Genomic DNA, 16,410 nt, shown 5'->3' on the forward strand with positions numbered 1-16,410 from the left:
TTCCTCCCCAAATTGGAGCGTTCTACTCCCCATCCCATGCAAGTAGTGCTTTTCTGTTGTAGAACAAAATGTAACTGAAGAATAGGCAAAAGCCTCCATAGAAAATCAACAGAGTAACATTTGGAGGTAGTGCAGATCCCTTCTACATTCCACTACTGGGTCTAAAATGTATAGCCTGTCAGTTCTCTCCTCTCTAAGTTCCTGTCTCTTTTTTCTTAGTATGCTTGTGGTTTGCAGATTCTATTTCTGCCCTTGGCAATTTGTTTCGTACACTCTTACTCCTTCTGCAGAATATAATTTCTCCTGTGAAGCCCTTTAGCATTACTGCCCACAAGCTGTGGCTTCTGCAAGTGTCTTTCTCAGGATCGGGTCGTCTTTCCCTCTGGGATAATTTTGTGGCTTCCGTCCTCTTTCTTCTGTGAACCATAAATGTCTCCAAAAAAAGCAGTGAATCGAAGGGCGGGTCTGTCAATTTCAGCCGCAGCAGAAGAAACAGGGTTGGGATAAACCAATGGGTGGAGGCCTAGATTTCAGTGGCAGGCAGAGACATGAGAGCTGGGAGGGGTCTGTGCTGTGTGCATAGCAGGCACTTGGGCTCTTGGCCTCTCATAATTATTCTCTGTGTTGTGGATGTAGCAGCTGTCAGCTGTAACAGAGAAATAAATGAGTCATCAGTGCAGAAATATACGTACAGGCAAAGTGAGGGCACTGCGATACCAATAGGCCGGGCTAACAGACTTCTCACTGGGACTTACTGGCGCAGGAAACATCAGGATCCCACATCAAGGACACCTCCAACGCCGGAGCAGAATCTGTTCCAAGAGCCCTTTGCTGCTGCTTTCACATCTGCACTGTTCCCCACGATGGAACACAACGGCACTTTCTTTCCTTGCAATAGTAAGTCAATAGTAGAGACTATAAACATCTATGGATTTGCAGCGCAGCTTCTAACTCATCTAGCAGGGTGTGTGTGTGTGTATGTGTATGTGTATGTGTATATACAACCATTGCAGTGAGTAATGCTACAGTGATTTTATCACTAGTCAAATGTTATGCCAAGGAAGCCACTGATTTTTCTCTCTCATTGAGGGTTCTTTGTGTGTGTAGTGAGGTGTTTCAAGGCTGTGGTAATATGAATGGAAGATTCAGAAAAGTTAAGCTTCAGCTCTCCTTTTGAAACACTCTCAAAATTTTTCATGATGAAATGGGACAGGAGAGATCCTCAGCTGGTGTAAATTGTCTTAGCCCCTTTGAAATCATGGGACCTACAACAATGTACACCATGCTGCTTCCCAGACACTATAAAAGCTATTTTAAAAATGCTTTAAAATGAAGAAATCTCTTCAACTTTTCCAGAGAGAGAAATTTGTCTAAATCTGTGTAATCTATAGCAGCTGGGACATTTGATAACAGGAAAGGGAGTTACTCAGCTCTCCCTTATTCCCTCTCCAACTTTGCCATGTTATTGTTACCATTTCTCTGTATTTTATTTTCTTTAATGAGCCTAAATACCTAAACATCATGCCTATCTATGGCTAATGTACTGCAATTATGATCTTATATTGTGATTAATAATAATTGAAGGGAAGTGTTCAATTGCCTATTTTTTTCACTAATACTTGTATTGATGATCTATTGTTTTAGAAGCAACTGTAAACTGTAATTGCACATCTGGGCATTAAATGTAATCAGCCATTATCAACAGTGGAATTGGGGGGAGATCCCCCATGCTCAGGAAATTTTCCTCTGGGTTGGACAGATGGTAGAAATCCATCAGGAGGGTGAAATTGGGGTTAATGTTAGTCATTTGCAGGGGAATTATTCATTGTGCAATTCATCAGGGAAAAGAAAAGTGAGAAAAGCATTTGGAACTATTAGAATCATTCCCATTCTGACTTTTAGGTCATTTTTAAGTGGATACTATTTAGTCTTGGGAACTGGCTAGTTGTTAGACAAGATTTCAGTGTCTGTTTGTATTCTTCACTGCTTGTCTGAAGCAAAATAGAGGTAAATATTGGATCCTATTGGAACTTATTGTTTAAATTGTGATTTTTAAGATTAGGGCCCTCTCTCTCTCTCTCTCTCTCAAATAAACGCACACGCACACGTGCACACACAAAACCACATCACAGCAGTACCTGTGCAAGTGAGTAGAACTATGCACATGCTTATCTGTGTGTAGGATCAGGCTCCCAATATTTAACCGTGGGGAAATATTGACCCATCATGTATGTCCAAGTGACTGAATAATACAGACTCGCTGATAATAGGTGCATTAGAAAAATGAAGCTAAACATTGAGGCTCCTGCTGCTTCAAAACCTAGGTCCAGAGGAGGAGATATAATTAATGTGTACTGCAAAATTAAAGTAACAAAGAGAAGGACATCAGAAGAAACAGCAAGCACAGAATAATCCTGAGCTTAATGAATCCAGCAGTTCTTAAAAAAATATTTGGGTTTTTTTATTTGATCAGTTCTCTGCCTGTGGTTTAAAATAGTTTAGTCTCTCCTGGGCTATACTAGACCTGCTAAATCAAACCCCGGAAGATCAACCGCAGCATCATCATCATCAATCTTCTGCGTAGAGCAGACATGGCCTGTGACTCTAAAGACATTCAAGGACTGTCCATACTAAAAAGCCAAAAAAGTCCAATAGATGTATTGGCAGCTAGTAAATGTACTTGGTGAATGTGTGCAGGCTGGTTTGTTGAGTGAGCTGTGACTGATCAAGTTTTGCCAGTTGCACTGGTATAGCCCCAATCACTTAACCTTTCTGTGCTTCATGTCTGAATTTGTTTGGTTCAAGTGTAGGCCCCTCAAGGCTGAGATCTTATCTTTTCACTTGTTCTGTGAAGTGCCATCTCCACTTATTGAGCAACAAATCTGCCAGATTCTGCAGTCCATGAATTGTTTCTCTTCTGCCTCTACCTGTGTTTCTATCACAGTGTTTTGCCTATTATATATAACTGCTAGCTATAATTTAGTACCAGTTCATCAATGAAAACATTGCCTACAAAGGGAATAAAGGAAGGCTACTCCATTCTGCTGCAGCAAAAACACTGGCATGGGAATCAGCAGGAAAGGGGAGAGAAGTATTCATAAAATCAATATTTATGGAATGGTGCAATTTCTTGCTTTCCATATCCCTGTCAGGGCTCTGAGGATTGTCCCCTCCCTGGTTTAAACTCTGGATGAAGCCTCATGTCACAGTCCCCGATCTTTTTTACCTACGGGCGCTGGACTAACTCTGTTTGGATTCTAACACTGTTGCTGTTAAATAGCCTCTACAGCTCTTCTTCCCCCTCTTCCCAAAGTGTTGGCTGGCATTGTGCTTTTCAGTGCACTTAATTCCTGGTAGGGAAAGGCTGGGACCAGGACTCTGCTGAGACTTTCCATGAAGTTGTAGAAGATTCCTCACCTATACATTGCTAACCGTTCTGACCAGTAGCAGATAGTGATGAAGCCCCCAGCTGACATTAAGACCCCGTTGTGCTGGGTGCTGAAATGCACATGGACCCTGGGATCCAGATCAGAAGTCAGCGCAGACAAAATTAATAGAAGGGACTACAGTTCAGGCACGCCACGGTGAGGAAGGCGGAGCCATGGGCGGGTACTGTAGGCAAGGGAAGGTACAGCCTTCCCAAAACTGCCTATATGCCTGGTTTCCAAAGGCTGGGGCCCCAGTGTGGCAGCCCTGCTTCCCTGGCTGCTGGGAGGGCTGGGGCCAAGGCTGCAACATGGAAGCCCCGGTCCTCCAGTTGGCCAGGAAGGATCAGGCTTCGGGTGGGCAGGGTTTTGCGTCAGGGCTTTGGGCAGAAGGGGTGGGGTTGGGGCTTGCTTGCCCCTGCTGGGCCTTCATCCGCTGTCCATTGACAGAGCTGTAATGCGGGAGAGGGGACCAGGTTCTCTCAGGGCGACATTTTGCAAATGACATGGGCAGCAAAGAATCCCACCTAACAGAGCCATGAAAGAGATGTAAGCAAGTGTCGCTGCAGGAAAGCCAGAGAAAAGTATGTAGTGCTTGTAGATAACCCTTTCTCTGGGACCCTGAAGTTTCCAATGATTTCCAGTTGACACCATATGTATGTCCCAGCTTGCAGGAAATTCAGGCCCCAGAATCACTGAAGGACATCCGAACCCTTCTGCAAACAAAGGCTCTGTTTCAAATTGGTAGGAAATCCCCCAAAGCTGGCAAATTCTTCCAGCTTGCCAGTTTCAGTCTGATGCTCAGAACCATAGGCTTGTCTATGGTAGTCAACCTGTGGAACTCCTTGCCAGAGGATGGTGTGAAGACCAGAATTTTAACAGGGTTCAAAAAAGAGCTAGATGAATTCATAGAGGATAGGTCCATCAATGGCTATTAGCCAAGATGGGCCAGAATGGTGTCCTTGCTCTCTGTCAGAAGCTGGGAATGAGGGACAAGGGAGGGATCACTTAATGATTTCCAGTTCTGTTCATTCCCTCTGGGGCATCTGTACAAACACAGAACAAAGAGAGTCCCTGCCTCCAAGAACTTAACATCCAAATTAGGGATGTAAAATCCCATTTAACTGGTTAACCGATTATAGGAGAGTGGGGACAGGCAGGCACGTGGGGCCTGCGGCGGGCTGGGTCCACGGACAGAGACTACTCTGGCTGGGATCCCTCAAACTCATTTGCTGCTGCAAAGGGAGGAATGAAGCAGGTGGAGAAAGTCTGTCTAATTCTAAGCAAACCTGCAATGGAAAAATGAGACTAGACATGACATTGCCTGCTTTGTCAGTTAGCTTATTCCTAGGGCCACCACAAGGTGGAACTTGTTACATATTCTGTGCACTAGAGGATGCAAAACTAAAAACAAACAACTGTAAAGCAGCAGATTCATAGGCCTGGAAGTCACTGCTTCCCTTTGGAGCATTGGACATTACTGGACAAGGCATTGTTGGTGGAATTTCTTTGTTCCTCTGTGGTGGGTTCTTTTAGGCTTATGGAGATGGGTAAGTAACACAAGTGCTTGACTAGAAGATGTGTAGGGCCAAGGAGAGCAATTCAGCAGTAAATTCATTAGGAAAAGTGAAAACTACTTCCAAGAAGCGTCACCTTCTGTCTCACTTAGGGCTTGTCTACACTGGCAAGTTTTGTTGCCAAAAAAAAAAAAATCTTTTTGGCAACAAAACCCAGAGAGAGTTCACACTGCAACATGACAAAAGTCACAACAAACACCCTTTCAGCTCTCCCAGGGTCTTTTGTCTCTCCTTTCCCTTTACTGTTGACAATCATGCAGTGTGTACTACAGTAGGGTTTTTTTTGTGTACTCCAAGATATTTCCCACAATGCCCGATTAGCCACTCTGGCCAGCGCTTTGAACTTTGCTGGCTCTGCAGCCACGTAAATAGATAAACAGATGCGCTCCTCCCACCTGCGAACCCCGGGAACTTTAAAATCCATTTCCTGCAGTCCGGCTCATGGTGTAGTGCTCCTCATGGCACCTTCTCAGAGGAAACGGGTAAATATCGCTCAAGACACTCTTCTGCTTGGAGCATCCCAGAGCTTGTGGATCTTATCAGTGTGTGGGATGAAGAATTGGTGTGGGGTGAAAGGAGTCTGTATTTCTGTGAGCTCTGCCTTGATCTGCATTATGTCCAAAGAGGACATTGATCTACACCAAGATATCAATAGAATCCTGCTGGGAGATGGTGTGGAAGCTTTTCCTGAGGTACTTATTAATTTTTTCATGGAGATTCCACAGCAAAGCTGCCATTTCCCCACTGCTGCGGTATGACTCTTTCCCAAACCATTCCTCAAACTGTGCTGCTGGAACCCGGGTGGCACAAAGTTTGGCTGCATAGGAAGCAGGGCACCCCCAGCTTGGGATCCAGAAGCAGAGCCCAGAAAGCCTATGTCAGCAAAGCCAGCTACTGTGTCATCCACATTTCCCGGAGTCACAACCCTACACAGCAAAATGCGATGTATTGCCCTGCACACTTGCATGAGTACTGCCCTTTTTATGAAGTGGACTTTCCCACTCCAAACTGATTTGCAACTGAGTGGCAGCAATCCGGAGTCGCCAGCTTCCACAAAGCAATCGCAACACACTTTTCTACTGAGAGTGCAGCTCTCATTCAGGTGTCCTTGCGCTGCAGGTCAGGGGCCAGTTTAGCACAGCTCCAGGAAGGTTGCTTTATGCATCTGAAAGTTCTGTGACCTCTGCTCTTCATCCCATACCTGCATGACAAATGTGATCCCACCACTCAGAGCAGGTTTCCCTAGCCCAAAAGTTATGCTCCACTGCAGGGGTGGCCAACCCATGGCTCGTGAGCCACATGTGGCTCTTCTCTCCCAAAAGTGCAGCTCGCAAAGCCGCTCCTGCACCTCCCCCCCCCAGTAACCTCCACTGCCCTCGGCTCCTTCCCCAGCTCCCCTGTGCTCACCGGGGCGGCGATTCAAAATGGCACCCCAGATGGCATCCGTTGACAGGAGCCTGATATGGCCAAAAAGCCTAAGCTTGTTTCTTAAAGGAGCTTGACAATTCTGGGGGGGCTTTTTTTTTTGCTTGACAGTTCCGGTGCGGCTCTTCGCATTTTTTCCACCACTGTTTTGGCTCTCTTTGTTAAATGGGTTGGCCACCCCTTCTCTACAGCTCTGTGACAGCCCAATGCCATGCCAAGTTGCTGCTGGTCCTGTCACTCACATCATCGTCTGCATCTGAGGCTTCTTCCCTCGATACTAAGTGCATAAGTAGCTTTGCTTCAATGCTTGTTGCCCCAAACACATTGAATGCAGCATAGGAAAAAAGTCTAGGATCCATGATTTCCCCCAGCGGATGCTGAAGTGCTCAGCAAGAACTGTCAATTTCAAATGGCGTGAAAGCCAGCCAGAAGCCCTGGGTGGGCTGGGAAGGAAAGTGGTGGTGGATGGGACATTTTTCATGTTCCCAAAATGCCTAGTGTTGCATTGCATGTTCCCACAGTGCTTAGCGACTGAAGGTGACGCCAGGCACTGTGGGATGCATTCCCTTATTGCTTTTCTCTCTCTGTCGATGGGGAAGCTAACAATTTGGCTATGGTATGTCGACAGAGGGTGGCAGTGTAAACATGATTTGGCGACTTTCTTTTTGGCGACTTATAACTGTCAACAGTACCTTCATTGCCAGATCTTTCCAGTGTAGACATAGCCTGATTCCTTCATCCAAAGCTCTTGTGCAGATTAAGATGTGTGAAGAATGTTAGTGGAGCTGACTCCTGCCCTAACACTGAAATGGCTTAGGGATTACTTTACACCCCCTGCTCATGGCTAAGAGTGTCTGAAATGTTGCAGTATGCATATGTACTGTCTCAGTTGCTGGTACTTTCCCCTCCCACCAGTTTTACACTGGCATAACTCCATTGACTTTGATAGAATTACTCCAGGTTTACACTGGAGTATTGTAGAACAGAATCTGGTCCCAAGGGTGCAAATTGATGTGTCTCAGGTCAGTCTGAATAGCTTTAGTATTGCAGTGAACCCTGCCTGATACATGCTAAAGCGAGGTCTACACTGAAAACTTTCATCTGCACAGCTACATCTCTCAGGAGAGTGAAAAATTTCACATCCCTAAGAGACATAGTTAAGCCAACCTAACTCCAGTATAGACAGCACGAAGTCGACAGAATAATTCTTTTGTCAACCTAGCTACATTCTCTTGGGGAAGTGGATTAACTACAGCGTTGGGAGAATTCCCCCATGGCTGAAGTGAATGTCAGCTCCCCATTGGTACAGCAGTAGTGTTTTCAGGGAAGACCTGGCTTCTAATAAACCTTGAAAGGAACCAGTCCAGGGAGAGGACTGCTGTGAAAGCTAAGAGCTCCCCCTTTCCATGGTTCTCATTCCTTTTAACAAACACTGCTCAATAGACATTGGTTTCCATAAATGATGTCTTAGGACCTTCTACCCTCACTGACTTAAGGCCAGATTCTCCATTTCTAGACTCCTTGGCAACGTCTAGACTGGTATGATTTTCTGGAAATGCTTTTAACAGAAAAGTTTTCCGTTAAAAGCATTTTCGGAACAGAGCGTCTAGATTGGTACGGATGCTTTTCCGCAAAAGCACTTTTCGCGGAAAAGCGTCCGTGGCCAATCTAGACGCGTTTTTCCGCAAAAAAGCCCCGATTGCCATTTTTGCAATCGGGGCTTTTTTGTGGAAAACAAATCTGAGCTATCTACACTGGCTCTTTTGTGCAAAAGTTTTGCGCAAAAGGGACTTTTGTCCGAACGGGAGCAGCATAGTATTTCTGCAAGAAGCACTGATTTCTTACAGTAGGAAGTCAGTGCTTTTGCGGAAATTCAATCGGCCAGTGTAGACAGCTGGCAAGTTTTTCTGGAAAAGCGGCTGATTTTCTGGAAAAACTGGCTAGTCTAGACACAACCTTTGGAACTGCTCTGGTAGTGTAAAAGAGCCTTAGTGGAGGTGAGAGGTAGCTTATTCTGTAAGTAGTCCCAGTGGTTTTTAAAGGGCTAATCACAAAGAAAGTACTACTCAGCAGGAAGAAGGGTGTCAGAACTCTGGTGTTTAATGAATGTTGCCTAGAGGGATTTTTTGTGGGGGAGAGGGGCAGGAGGAGGAAGGGAGGAAAGGGGGACTGAACTTCCTGTGTTCTCCTCCTGTTTTCAGTCTCTGTAATGCAGATCTGCATTTTGCATGACATGAGTTAGACCCTGAGCAGGAGCATATGTAACAGGCGATGGTTGATGGGTCCCCACTCTGAACTGAAAGGAAAGGGTCTCCGGCTGGCTTAATTACTCCGCCTCTGGAGCGGTACATCTACACTGCAGAGGTTTTCTGGGATGCCAGAGTCAGTGCTTTTTTGTATATCTTCCGAAAGAGGGGGATTTTCTGAAATTTGGCCCAGTGTAGACGGAAAAGCCTCTTCCAAAAAAAAAAAAAAAAAAAAAAATCAGAAAAAGATGTAGTGTAGACCTAGCTCAAGCGGTGGTAGCTTTGTCAGCAGAAGTTCTCCCATCAGTGTAGTACTGTCCATGCTGGCACTTACATCGGCACAAGTTATGTCACTCAGAGGAGGGAAGGGTGGCTAATTTATACCCCTCTGAGCAACATAATTTATGTCAATTTAAGCTGAAATGTATCCATAGCCTTAGTTTAGGTACTGTGAGTACACCAACGTCACAAATGAAGGTGTGGTTGCAGCGTGGATAGGCATAACTACACAAGCTTTAATCTAGCTGGCAGGGGTAACAGTGGTAGACAGGATGTGGTGGCATGGCCTTCAGTGTGAACAATCCACCCCAGGACATTGGGGATTCTAGTCATGAACGTGGGTTGCTGGCCCTCACTCTGGTCTGAGCTGCCATGTCTTCTCTACTGTTGTTATCCAGGATAGCAAAACTAGAGCTAGGACAGGGATGCCTGCCTGTATTACAATTACAGTTAATGATAATAAGTAAATAAAAAGATTTTGGGAGCTGCCCCAAAGCACTTGGCAGTCCGGGTTTGGTCTGCAGTCCACCCATTGCAGGAGCAAGCAAAATATGTCCCATGGGCTGGCTCTGGCCCACCACGCTGCTGGATCCGCTCCATGGCCCAGGTAGGGTTGCCAGATGGTTTTAACAAAAATACCGGACACTCTTGACATTACATCACAATCTACATTACATCTTATTTAGAAAATACCGGACATTAGTATTTTCTCATTTCTATTTTCTCAATTTGTTTCCCAAACAGAGAGCTCAAATACTGGACTGTCCGGTTCAAACGGGACACCTGGCAACCCTAGGTCCAGCAGAAGCCTCAGGCAGCCTCCCTGCCTGCCTTGCCCCCACTGCCACTCAGAGTGGCCGGCTGTGGGGGCCATGTGCCTCTCTGAGTACCGCCACAAGCCTGGGAGGGGAAGAGGCTTCGCGCGCTGACCCGCCCCCAGCACAATCTCACAGCTCCCATTGGCTGAAAACCCTCAGGGCTTGTGGTGCTCAGAGAAGCACATGGACCCCACAGCCAGCCACTCTGAGTGGCGTATGGGAGCACGGAAGGTAGGGAGCCTGCCTGAGGCACCTGCTAGGCTGCTGGTCAGGAGGTGTTTGGGTAAGTGCTTCCCAGCCAGAGCCTGCCTCTGACTCCCCTGGTTCTCCCTCTCCCCAACCCTCTGCTCTCCCTTACACTCTTACCCCATGTAACCCAAACTCTCTGCCCTTTCCCAGACCTGGCACCCTGATCCCCATCCATTGGTCACAATCCAAATCCCTGTACCCCTGCCCCAAGTCACCCTGCACTCCTTCCTGCACCCCTCCTCCAGGTCAGACTCCTCTCCTGCACCCATGCCCCCACCCAGGCCCTGCATTCCTATCCCCTGCCCCAGGTCACAACCCCCTCCTGCCTCTAGGTCACAACCCAAACTCCTGTACCCTCCTGCATCCCTGCCCCAGGTCGCAGCTCCCTTCCAGTCTCTGTAACCTCCTCCAACTCAGAATCCTCTCCTGCACTCATACTTCCTCCCAGACCCTGCACCCCCTCCTACACTCTGCATTCCCTCCTGCACCCCAATCATCTGCCTCAGGTCACAACCCCCTCCTTCTCCCAGACCCCACACACTCTCCTGCATCCTAATTCCCTACCCAAAGCTCCCTTGTGCACCCAAACTCCGTCCCAGATCCTGTACCTCTTCCATTAATATCATGGAAAAGTGTAGCCCTTGAGCACTAATCAAATTCTTCGAATGCCTCCCCCCCCGCATCAAAATTTTTTGCCCATCCTGGCCTATTGGCTACTTCTGCCATAGATGTACATATTCATACTGCTGAATAAGAACCCCAGAATCAATTTAGAATGCTGATCTGCATCTAAACTTTGCAACTTGGGCTCTTCTCTGTATGTCAGTATGAATAGCATGTTGTTGTTTTCCCTTGTATGACGTTCTGGTTGTCTGAGTGCAGTTCCTGAGTACCAATGGACTCATTCCTCCAGCCCTCCTGAGAGAAGGAAAGTTGGATACTTTACTCACTTCACCTTTAGACATTCACATGTTTGCAATTCAAGTTCTTCATTGATCATATCACAGGTGTGGGAAGGTAGCGCTGAGTCTATTCACTATCGTTTAGGACAGGGCTACTCAACTTGCGGCCCATTTGTTTGCAGCCCACTATGTGATTTTGGTGTACATGGGGCTCAACACGTGGTCCACGGGCGGGATCCTTTGAACATAGCCTCCACTGGGAACACGCTTCACAAAGGCGAGTCAATGTAATGGTCTTCTGTTGAGATGTGTTTTAGTAGTTACATTCTTGGACTGTCATTGCTCGTGAAAAGTGCTGGCATATAGGTGGAAATCGGGTAAATATTGTATTTTATTAATATCGGCAGAACGGACTGTGTGTTGTGTAGTCTTTCCTTAATCTTTGTATTCATGCGCGTCAGTGTGAAAGAAGATATTTGCATATATATTTGCATGTATACGCAACCACACTTAAGTTGTGGCCCTCGGCATGTGCTGTGAGTATCACTGTGGCCTCCGGGGCTTCCAAAGTTGAATAGCCCTGGTTTACCAAGAAGCAGTTGCTATCTAATGATGGAAGTGTCATGCTGCTTTTCCAAGAAACAATACAGTGAATGTATTATTTGCACTAAGCATATAATGCAGGCCTGTACATGGGAGTGGGAGGGGTGTAAAGGATGTGAATTCACCCACTGGTCCTCCAAGTAAGCATTGTCCCAGCCTCCCTCCCCCATACTCCAGCCAGTCAGGGGTAAGTAGGACCGGCACTTTTCCCCAGCCTCTCTTCCCTGTACTCCAGCTGGCAGGGTTGCCAGGTGTCCGGTATTGACCTGGACAGTCCGGTATTTTCGCCTCCTGTTCGGTAAAAAAATTCAGAAAATACTGGACACCTGAAATGTCCAGTAATTTCTGTTTCCCCGCCCCCCCGTCAGGAGGCGAAAATACCAGACACTTAGCAACCCTATGACACTCTCAGCAACTGGGCCCAGCCCCCTGACTCCCCCTCACATCTCCTGCTTACCTGGGGGGGCTCGATGAAGAAAACAAAATGGCCACCAGCAAAAAGCCTAAGGACCTGAAGCAAGGGGAATCATTGCATTTCCTGGGTCTTAGTGCTCAACCTTACACTAAGAGGCCATGATGTTTTGCTGTTTTATTTTATTTTAGCACAATAACTCTTGGGGTTTTTGTTGTTGTTTTTTCTCAACAACTCTGGTCTTCCCCCTCAACTGAATTTTTCCCCCGGTGTTTTTTTTGGGGGGGGGGGGGGGGTTTAGTACTATTTGTTAAACCATTTGGCAACCCTACCAGCCAGCCAGGGGAAGGCTAGGATTGATTCCCCCCACCCTTTCCCAAGCGAGCCTGGGGGCAGGGCAGCCATCAGCTCCTCCCACAGCCTGCACCCCCCCCCCCACAGAAATTCCTGCATATGGGCTTGTAATGGGGCAGAATAATGTGATTCCTATTTTACCTACCATAATGACAGAAAATCCAAGAAACCCCAGTTTGCGGAATATTGTCAGAATTTAACATTTCGTAAGGAATTCTGACATTAACTGGGCAAGCCTATCAAGTGGAGGTGAGATTATTCTGTTTCTGAAAAGAAGTGTGTCATTTAAAGGAGATGTATTTTCCCTACATTTACAGGTGTCGGACTCATAATGTGTGACCTTTGCCCTCTGGGGAAATTCCCATTGACATCAGTAGGAGTTCCATAATGGTCATGTGCTACCCATCAACCACAGTCATGATTATTCATAGTACAGGCTCTTTCATCTCTTAATAGTAATGAGTGACAGCATCTTAAGTCCCCAAAAGGCCTTGTGCCCTAGTTATGTGATCACAGGTTGAGGAGCCAAGCATTCCTGAGTTCTAATCCCAAATCAGACACTAATTTGAGCAAATCAATTAACTTTTCTGTTATTTGTATTACAGTAGTAATCAGTCCACCTTCAAGATCAAAGTTCCATTGTGCTGGATGTTATACAGATGGGCTGTGTCTAGACTGGCCAGCTTTTCCGGAAAATCAGCCGCTTTTCTGGAAAAACTTGCCAGCTGTCTACACTGGCCACTTGAATATCCACAAAAGCACTGACTTCCTATTATAAGAAATCTGTGCTTCTTGCGGAAATACTATTCTGTTCCCGTTCAGGCAAAAGTCCCTTTTGCGCAAAGCTTTTGCGCAAAAGGGCCAGTGTAGACAGCTCAGATTTGTTTTCTGCAAAAAAGCCCCGATCATGAAAATGGCGATCGGGGCTTTTTGGCGGAAAAGCGCGTCTAGATTGGCACGGACGCTTTTCCGCAAAAAGTGCTTTTGCAGAAAAGCGTCCGTGCCAATCTAGACGCTCTGTTCCGAAAATGCTTTTAATGGAAAATTTTTCTGTTAAAAGCATTTCTGGAAAATTATGCCAATCTAGATGCAGCCATGGAGAATAGGACAGTTCCTGCCCCTCAAAGCTCAAAAATCTATGTGCTCCCATTAAAATAATTGTGCTCCCTTACCTAACTTTATTAGGAATGTTGTGGAGAGCAATTAGTATATTTGGAAAATGCTTTGAAGCTATGAGCTGCTGTATATAATTATTGTTATATATATTCTATATTGCTTCCTTTTTACTGTCTTTAGGATTCCCACCTTTTTATCCATCGAGAGTGCCTAGTTCTTTGGCATCTAAGACCCAGATCCTCTGAGGTATTTAGGCACCTAACTCCCTTTGAAATAAGGCACCTAAGCCTGAGGATATATGTCCAAGTACATTGCTAACTTTGGGACATGATTCTTCCATCCTTACAATAAATAGTGCCTTACTCCATGAGTAACCCTATTGAAATCAGTGGGATGGCTCACTGAGGCCCTGATCCTGCAAACCCTTACATACATGGAAAAGTGTACTTACATGAGTAATCCCATAGGATTTGAATGAGATTGCTCATATGGGTAAAGTTGCATGGTTGGGGAAGTGTTTCAAGGACTGAGATCCAAGCAAGGTACTATCCAGTGTGAGTCAGGATAGGAAAAGGTGGCCTGTAACAGACACACAGAAACTATTGCCTTCCATGCTGAAATGCAGCCAACTTTGGAATGTAACATGATGTCATGTAACACATATTATCATTAGGTAATATGTAACACATAATGTCACCCCCTCACCATGAGGAAGCTGTACGCATCGTTTATAAAATGTCACCTTTATGTAATCCATACCCTAGTGAAATAAAGGTCTCTTGTTCCCCGCACATGGCTTTCCAGCCCAAAACCTTTACTTTTGTTTTAAAACCAGAGTTTCCTGCCTCCTGTATTCAGAGCCCCAAAGTAAAATCTAGCTTGCACACTGCTGTGTTTGTGATGTTAATGCCCATGTTGCTCTGGAAGGTTTGTCCAGCTTTGGTGAAATGGGACAGCTCTTTACTCAGCACAATCTTGAAGAGCAGGTTAATCTAGCACTTGAGCAATGTGCATTGTTTAAAAATGAGTTTGTCCTGGTCAGACCATTAACCGAGAGATGGTTTGTGTGCTCCAAGGTAGAGCCCTAGGGGAGTGAAACTAGCTGCTGCCAGGTCAGAAAGGCATGTTAAAGGATGCAAACTTCCCGCTTTGTCAGGTGATTGGTGATATGCTTGGTTGTTTGTTTTCCTGTTTAATTAGTCTGATATCCAGAGCCATGATGTGTGAATTACAAGTGCTGTTTAGAGTCTCGTCTTGCAGTCCATAAATATTATAACATCTATTAAATCACCCAATCCATCTCCAGTAGGGATGTTAAAAAGCAGTTAATTAGGTAACTGTGTAACCACTGAAAATCTTAGCAGATACAGTTACACGCTGTGGGTTCTGGCAGGGTAGCAGCTGGAAGCTGGCTTTTAAGCCTGTTCCTGGTGTGTACTGGCTACCCCACGCCCAGGCTGCCCTGCCCTGCTGTCTCTGTATCAGATGCAGTAGTGTGGTACACACCCGCTCCCACCTGCCACCCTGTTCCCGGGGAGTCAGCTGCCAGCCCCGTTCCTAGGTAACCTGTTGCCACCCTGTGGAAACAGGGCTGGGAGCTGGCGTGTAACTATTACGGTAACTGATAAGCTCATGCTTATTGGTTAACAGTTTAAATGGTTATGCTATTTCATCCCTAATTTCCAGGCCAAGATAGGCTTGCTCCTAGAGTACATAACTCCCAGTGGGAGTCTTGCCAGAGAACACACAAGAGGGGCATGTGCTAACATATCTGTGAAGAGTTAAAAACAAACAAAGAAAGCAGTGATTTACATATGAGTGAGACATTTCCCTCTATAACCTGTCTACTCCCTGGTTACAGCAATCAGTAACTTCCTAGTCAGAGTGTCTTGTGTGTTTACTGCAGTTCCAAGAGGGTCTCTGACTGATTTCCGAGGCATTTCACTAATTAAATTCTGCAGTCGCCAGTCGCAAATTACTCTGAACATCCTTGGGTTTGATTAAAAGAACCAAATTCTTTATGCTGATCCATGAGTTTTGATTTATGGTTTCCGTGAAAGGTGTAGTGAGAATAGACAGAATGTAGTGGTGCTAGATAAAGTGCTCCTCCACAGTGTACTTAAAGAAACGTTTTTCTCTGCTGCTTGGAGTTTCGGCATAAAAATCGAGTGTCTGAGACTCATCGGGGAGAGACTAAAATGAGGGTTCGAAATAAATCATAGCTTACTCTTATCCCCAGTAGATCTCAAAGCCCAATACAAAGGAGGTCAATATCATTGCTCCCATGGTGAAGCAACTTTCCCAAAGTTACCCAGCAGGCCAGAAACAAAACCAGCTCTCCTGACTCCCTGTCAGTGCTCTATCCACTAGGCAGCACTTCTCTTCTCCTTGCTATCCGCACAGGGGAGCTGCTCATGGGGTAGTAACAGTAGGAAATTTTGGGGAAACAAGCCTAGTATAGCTAAGACCTCACCTCTAAAGTGGCAGTTAGGATCCCAGGATTTAGAAAAGGAAGATGCTCTGCTCTTTGGGAGCTTGTCTTATATTTCAGTAGCTTTTAGAGTCTTCAGCTGAGATCATGGCTCCATTATGCTGGTCACGTGTGAGTGACAGTCTGAGAGCTCCCAGTACATAGAACAGACAAAGGGCAGGAGAAATGAAATACTGTTACCTCCGTTTTGCAGATGGGGAACAAAAGCCACAGAATAAGTGACTTACATGGTGTTACACAGGAAATCTTTGGCAAACTGGGAGCATTGGGGGTCGACCCAGACCTCCCAGTCCAGAGCATTAGCTGCATCCGATCATAAGAACAGCCATATGGATTAGACCCCAGGCCCATCTAGCTCAGTATCCTGTCTTCCAACAGTAGCCAAAGCCAGGTGCCCTAGAGCCTAGGGAATGAATAGACCAGATGATCATCAAGTGATCCCTCTCCTATTATCCCTTTCCAGTCTCAACAAACAGAAACTAGGGACACCATTCCTACCCGTCCTGGCTAATA

The 16,410-nt window shown here is 45.9% G+C and overlaps 1 protein-coding gene across 1 annotated transcript in view; it reads left to right on the forward strand.

The window, feature by feature from the left end:
* The first annotated feature begins 564 nt into the window (after positions 1-564).
* PLCD1 (phospholipase C delta 1) overlaps positions 565-16,410 on the forward strand; it is an 88,842-nt gene continuing 72,996 nt past the window's right edge. Inside the window, exon 1 of the mRNA XM_006120569.4 lies at positions 565-897. Within this exon, the coding sequence (XP_006120631.4) occupies positions 864-897 (34 nt within the window). The 5' untranslated portion in view covers positions 565-863. The remainder of the gene's footprint in view (positions 898-16,410) is intronic.

This window comes from Pelodiscus sinensis, chromosome 2 (assembly GCF_052426305.1).
Source record: "Pelodiscus sinensis isolate ZL-2025 chromosome 2, ASM5242630v1, whole genome shotgun sequence".
NCBI lineage: Eukaryota > Metazoa > Chordata > Testudines > Trionychidae > Pelodiscus > Pelodiscus sinensis.